The following is a 6,845-nucleotide window of genomic DNA, read 5'->3' as shown; positions in this document are numbered from 1 at the left end:
CTATTCTTCACCAGACTCCTCGGCCTCTTCATCGGCCAACTCGGTGTCAACATCTGAATCCTCGGGATCGAACGCATCCTTTGCTTCTACTTCAAGCCTTCTTTCTTCCTCGAGCAAACTTGACAGATCCACACCAGTGGCTTGAACCTCCTTGAGGGTCCTCCTACGGGACAAACATCGCTCATACTCAGCTCTAAGATCACTGGCCATTTCGGCGGCAGTCACGTCGGCCTTATACTGATTGAGCATACCATCATAACCCGAAAGCTGATCGAGAGCCTTTCCATGCTCAACCTGCAAATCGGTGATGACTTGGCCCAATTGATCCCTCTCCGCGTCGACCGAAGCAGGTGATGCGCTAAGGCTGTTTATTTGCTCCTTCACCGACTGAAGTTGCTCTCGGAGAATATCACACTCGGCCACAGCACCGATGGTTGCTTCGTGGAGGGAATCAAGCTCGGGTTTGATCCCATCGAGCTCTGAACAGAGTTGATCGATCTGGCTGACATAAGCTCGGGCCTGAGAAGTGAGGGTGCTAGCATCAGCTATTAAAGACTTATTGTAAATTTTGAAAGCCGTTACCTTCTCAGCCAACTCGTCACATTCCCGTTTGGCTTCGGCGGCTTCACTCCGAGTCGCTGCGAGTTCCGATTTAAGGAGGGAGAGACGAGATATATTCTAATTTCTTTTCATATAAGACCATGAGCTCGTCCACTGCCATGCTCTTAATGTCGAGTTCCTCCTGAAGCCGACCCACTTCGTGCCTAAACCGATGGAAGCTCGCATGGTGAAGCACGGAGGCCTAAAAGGGAAGAGAGAACGGATATTAAAATGATGATTAAAGTTAAATAATTTGGGTAAAAAGAATTCAAGGACGAGATTTACCCGATTCAATGCGTGCTAAGCCTCATTGAACAGGCACGACTCACTAACCTCGGCCATTTTCTGTCGGTCCTCTTGGGACACCAAAGGATACATATAGCTGGATACCCCAACAGGACCCGATAACATGTTCATATCGGCTGGCACCTTAAAGGTAATCAGCCTCTTCCGACTCGGGTCGACACTAGGGGCAGGAAACGATTTCTCCAATCTGGGGCCGGAGTTAACCCCGAAACGCTGAGCCACAGGGATAGGCAGATGCTCAAAACTCGACATTCCCGGAGCGGGTATTTCGTAATCTCTGTGACCAGTCGCCCTTCGCTCGGTCACCCCGCCTTTGGCTTTTACAGCATCGGTAAGAATGTCCACCAATGGCGGCAGAGAATCCTGTATGCAAATTATCGTTTTAGATAAGGCCACAACTTGTATCGGGAGGACGGAGCCAATACCGTACAAAGGCGGGATAGTGGGTACCTTAGAACCTGACATCGAGGAAGTTTCCCTCGACCCAGCAGCCGCGGCTGGCAGTCTTTCAGCACTTCGAGCAGAAGTATGATCAGAGACGTCAGCTTTCGACCCCGAGATATCACTAGAGATTTGGCTTGAGCTCTCCACCAAAGGTGGAGTGACTGCAGCAGAACCGGGTAAATCATGCTTGTTGACACCCAATTTTGTCCCTCCTTTATTTCAATTTATTTCTTTGAGTTTCTAAATTTATTGCCGATCTGAACACTTTATTTTCGCTATTACTAATTTTCACTACTTTACTATCAACATCACGAGCATTACTTTATCACAATGGCTCGTCATCATTTTATCGTCAGATTTTTGTGTTCGTTAAATTAATTGTAATTTATAAAGTCTTTTATTTTTTCACATATTTATCATAGTAAATAAGTGTACTAGTTATTAAATCAGAAGCCCAAGAATGATTCAAATAGAGGAGGAAGGATCAATGATTTTCAGCTAAATTGTTAGCCCATACTCTAATTAATTCAACCAACCCACATTATTTCCCTACCCAAATTATCAACCATACTTTAATTAATTAAACCAGCCCACAACCAAAATTCACCCAAACAACCAGCCCATTACCCCTAAATTTTCGGACCAACTGAGCCCAAATAACCCCCTACCCGGTCCAGCCCAATTACATCTATCGACCCGGTCCAATTTTCCTAAACCTAAAAACCCTTCAGCAGCCACTCCTTTCACCCCAACATCTCTTTCTCTTCTTCATCTCCTCACCGCCGCCCCCTTCCCTTTCCTCTCTCCTACGCTCTCTCCCACTCACCTCACGTTCCCCCCACTTCGCCTCTGCAATCCTCCCTGCCACTTCTACCACGCCTGTCCCCCACACCTGTTCCCCGCTTCGTCTCTCTCCCACGCTCCTCTCTTTATTTTAATACAAACAAAACCCTATAAATGGGATCCAAAGTTGAATCGTTTGGGGGGAGGCAACTTTGTTTTAGAAAGGAGGATATTCAGTTTTTGAGAGACCCAACTATCTTCACACTTGATTTTTCCTTTTCCGGTGAACTTTAGCCGCGACTAACAACTACTCTATTTTTCATTTTTCGTTTTGAAACTTTAGCTACTTTAATCGGGTTCGGGTTCGTTCGAGTTCGAGCATAAATTCGAGACTTCGATGCCCCATTTCACTGCGCCCACAAAAGGTCGGTGAATTTTAAGCTTTAACCTTTTTTTTTTACTTTCACTGATGAATCTGCCTATTTGAAATAAAAGCATGAATTTGAGTCTTTAGTGTAAAATCATGCCTTCGGAATATGTTAATGTCGTATATGGGATGCTTGTGTTGATATTCAAACATCTGTTATGTTGATATATTGAAAGTAGATATCGAGCATTCCTCTTATCGATACCTGTGTCGTTTGGATTAAATTCATTTTTTAGAAATCATGTGTTAAGTTGCTGTTGTTTTCGGCCTGTATAAACTTCAGAGTTCTGTTGCTATCTTGATGGTTTCCAATTAATTTTTAGCTTTGTTTGCTGCTTGTTTAAAGTGTGACATGGTTTGGTCGATTTGATTTTATAAGCGTCTTAGTATTATGTAGTTTCAGTATGCGAATTGAGAAGCATGAATCATTTACAGCTTTAGCATTTTTTTTCACCTGTTCAAAATGATTTAGTATGGGTTGTGAGATTATATGGTTTGGGCCTTCAAATGCATAAGCGTTTAGTTTAAACCTTAAACTTGATTGTCGTATAAGTTATTAGATTAACATATGTCTATGATGGTTTTGATAAGATGTGTGGGTTCAAACTGATCTAATTCTGTATGATCAGAGTCTGTAATTCATCTGAGTGTGCTGCATGCTGCCCTATAATTTATGCATAAAATGCATGATCCTTATGCTTTATATTTGACAAGTGTGTCGAGTGTGCATACCTTTCTGTCAGCCAACTGCAAGGGCTTATACGCACAGAGTCCTGAAGTGATATGTTTAGATTGGTATAGGTGTTTAAGGTTCAATATTGGATGGTTAGCTAGTCTTATGAATTGATTAATATCTTTCTTTCAAAACCTGTGAGTATTCAAACTTCTATCCTAAAATTTGTCAAACCTGCATGTTGTATGTATCTTAGCATAAATATTTTCTTCAAGAAATCAAGAATGTCTTCTTCCTTTTCTCTAAGTGATCCTAGTGAGATATTTAGAACAAGCTGTTTTGTGAAATGTGCATTTAGTCTTACTTCTGTTAACAATAATCATGATTAGAATGCTATAATCAAATGGTACACTTTCAATCTACTGTTTGCCTTGATTATTAAAACAGCTAGTTCGTACATTAAGAGCTGAAACTGCTTTTTCTTCAGGAAGGTTCAGAGATGGATAGATCGCTTGATCGTATTTTGTTAGTAAATGAATGGCATCTACTCTTTAAAATCAGTAGAATATAAACTGGTTCAAATATTCCAAGAGGGTTAGCTTATAAACATTAGGGTGATCCTGAATAAGTTCTTAAACTTAGAAGTTATTGATTGTCTTGATTTCTTTTAGGATGTTTCATTTCCCAAAAAAGTTCCTACTTGGATTGCAATACATTTGGTAAACCTGCCAACTCTTAAAGCTGAAAAGTCCTCTCCTGCATGCCTTCCTAAATAATTTCTGTATGAATGTTAGTGTATGCTTATTTGTAAAGTTTAGTGTCTGATTCATATTGTGTTTTCCTCACATCTAAATCTCCTGTAAAGACCTGTTTCTAACTATCTGAACATGGAATGATTTGAACCCCCTCAGTCCCCTTTGGCTGCTGCTTTATTGTCGGGTTTGTGAGCCACATTTGATAAAATAGCTACTGCTGAACTTTGGGATAAACAACGGCACTTTGGCCACTACTTTTAGCTAGCTGTTGTTGCCACTCTTGGGCTGCTGCTATACTACAAACAGCCACTGCGTTTTGTGTAGCAATACAATGCCTATGTCGAAAAAAAAAGTGATTATACTTGGCCATTACGTGGATGTCACACTCGATAATATAATTGATGTTTTTCTGCTACTCGTAGCTGTGCTAATTGTTGCGTTTGGAATTATGCTAGTGGTCATTGTGTATTGTTTATTGCCCATTTCTTCACATGTCACTTAGTTTCGGTTGCAAGTTCTTATATTTTGGGCTGAATATGTCTTTGCACCTGTTAATCATCTGTAAGTTTCCCATAGATGATGATTTCGTATGTTATAGAAATTATACCATCGCACTAATTTCTTCTCTTTTCTTTTGCATGACATCCGGGATTGCAAGGAGTCTCGAATGAGACTCGACTTTGTCGCGAGATCAAACAATTGTATTACCTCGAGTCAGCCCACCCGCAAAAAATAAAAATAAAAAGAATTCAGGGCCGAGGCCCATCACATTGGCAGCAAACAGCAGCAGCCTCACAATGGGCTGAGCCCATCAATTATATTTGTCCATCTACTTTATTTCATGCAATTAATTTGTAATCACATGACTAATATTTTACTTGTTTTATTTGCTTAGATTAGGTGGACCTTAGCGTCATTAAGGGGTTTAGTTTAGTAAAGGGTAGTTAATTCTACAAACTATATTCACTTCTATTTATGTTCCAAACTATTTATAGTATCCATAACATTTATTTGAATGATTGATTTTTCAAAATAGCACGACCACATCGAGCTAAAAGAATCAAGTTTTATTCTTTCTATCTTAGAACAATTGAGATACATATTTGTTAAAACATTAATATTAATCTTGCAATAACTTTACAGATACATTTTAATTTTCTAGTTGGCGTAATTCATATTCCGAATACATATAACTAAACTCTTTTTTATTCAATCACTACTTTTCTACAAGTTTTACTTTAAACAACATTTTATTACTTTAAATAACTTTAGCAATACTTACAAGATATTTTCTTAAATATTTAAATATTACATCTACATTTTAGCCTTAATTAATTAACGTAAGTCTGGTCGGTTAACCATTATTAATGGGTCTTAAAGGATGCCTAATACCTTCCCTTTAGACTAATTGAACCCTCACCTAGAATCTTAAGTTTCGCAGACTTTTTAACTTTAAACATAACTTTAATAAACTTCAGGTGTCCTAATTCACCATAAATAATTAGGTGGCGACTCCTTAAAATAAACTAAAACAGGAATCACCAATATGTTGTACTTCAAATTTATCCCGGTTAAAATGGGGTATAACAATGCTCGAGGATCTCGTCGATAAAACAATGCCCGCCCCAAGCCTGATCATTGTCGTCTGGATGGTCCAATAGTTGACCGACGGCCTCCGCATCCAGAGCGCGGGCCGGGGTACCTCCCGATAAGGCCTCTCGAGTGACATCCCTCGATCTTTTCTTAGCTTGGGGCGGGGCCTGAGATGATTCAGAGGATTTTCTTTTCTTCCTTACAATCAGATCTCCCTAACCGGGAGCCTCGATGTCTTGCTCGTCGGCTGAGGCCTCGATAGTTTTTCGGCCTCGAATTCTGGTGGCCTTTGACAATCCTGTGAATCAAAAGGGAAGATCAGTTGTTATTTAACCAATATGGCGTACTGCACAAGGCAGAAAGGATGACACTCTAAGAAGAAGGCTTACCATGGGTCCCGGCCTCCCAACGGGATCGGGATAAACGCCTCCAGTTGCGCTCGGCATAAGTCAGTTGGAAGCATATTTTCCCAATCCATTGGTCGAGGTTGGGAACAGCACTAAGGGTTCGGACCAGCGCTGCATACACACAAACAAACGAAAGTGTTAGAATTGGTACAGGTACATGGCCGAATCACATCGACATAAACTAACTTACGTTTTGGGTTCCATTTCTCGGGAAACGGTAATTTTTCAGAGGGAATCAGGTCCGCTGTCCTGATTCGGACATACCTGCCTTGCCAACCCCGATCCCTATCTTCGTCTAGACCAGAGAAGGGCGCTTTTGCAGCTCGTTTGGAGAGTTTTATCATTCCCTCTCTAAAAACACGAGGGTTGTACAGGTGGAGAAGGCGTGGCACCGTGAACGGAATATTCGCGTTTGTAGCGAAATACCTGAGGAACACAACAATCCTCCGAAATGATGGATGAATTTAGCAGAGGGTGACCTCATACCAAATGTAGAAATCGACCACCACCGGGTCGAGTGTGGTGAAGGTGAACGGATAGGTAAAAACGCTCAAATACCCATCTATGTGGGTCGTTATGGATTCGTCTTGGTCGGGAATAACAACCTCCTTTCCTTTACACCCACAATCCTCTTTGACTTGCTCGAGTTTATCCGGGGGTATCGTGCACAGATATTCAGATATGTCGATACCTCGATCCCCCTGCTGAGAAGGTTTCTCAACCTTGAAATCTCGAACTGTCGAGTAGTCCTGAGGAACGAAGTCGGATAGCAGCGGTTCAGGTTTGGGAGCCGAGGAGGATTAACCGGCCTTGGTTTTTAAAGTTTTGCCCATCATTTTGAAAATATGAGGGATAAA

At 41.1% G+C, this 6,845-nt stretch overlaps 1 protein-coding gene across 1 annotated transcript; it reads right to left on the bottom strand.

Annotated features, from left to right (window-relative positions):
* On the bottom strand, positions 1 to 6,332 carry LOC132628291 (uncharacterized). Its single transcript, XM_060344089.1, has 7 exons — positions 6,253 to 6,332; positions 3,692 to 3,782; positions 3,468 to 3,567; positions 1,357 to 1,511; positions 934 to 1,269; positions 701 to 802; positions 1 to 519 (listed from the first exon to the last, which is right to left on the bottom strand). Exons 1-7 carry the CDS (start codon positions 6,330 to 6,332, stop codon positions 1 to 3), a joined length of 1,383 nt encoding a protein of 460 aa, XP_060200072.1.
* Between the last annotated feature and the right edge of the window lie 513 nt (positions 6,333 to 6,845).

The sequence above is a fragment of the Lycium barbarum genome, chromosome 2 (genome assembly GCF_019175385.1).
Source record: "Lycium barbarum isolate Lr01 chromosome 2, ASM1917538v2, whole genome shotgun sequence".
Lineage (NCBI taxonomy): Eukaryota > Viridiplantae > Streptophyta > Magnoliopsida > Solanales > Solanaceae > Lycium > Lycium barbarum.
Note: the sequence above shows the minus strand (reverse complement) of the source record. Positions and strands in the feature narration are given on the sequence as shown.

Coding starts and splice junctions, on each gene's coding strand:
- LOC132628291 (XM_060344089.1), bottom strand. CDS start 6,332: ATGATAAAACTCTCCAAACGAGCTGCAAAAGCGCCCTTCTCTGGTCTA. Junction 1,270..1,356: donor CCTCGATGTCAGGTTCTAAG/GTACCCACTATC, acceptor ATTTGCATACAG/GATTCTCTGCCGCCATTGGT. Junction 803..933: donor ACCGACAGAAAATGGCCGAG/GTTAGTGAGTCG, acceptor CTTCCCTTTTAG/GCCTCCGTGCTTCACCATGC.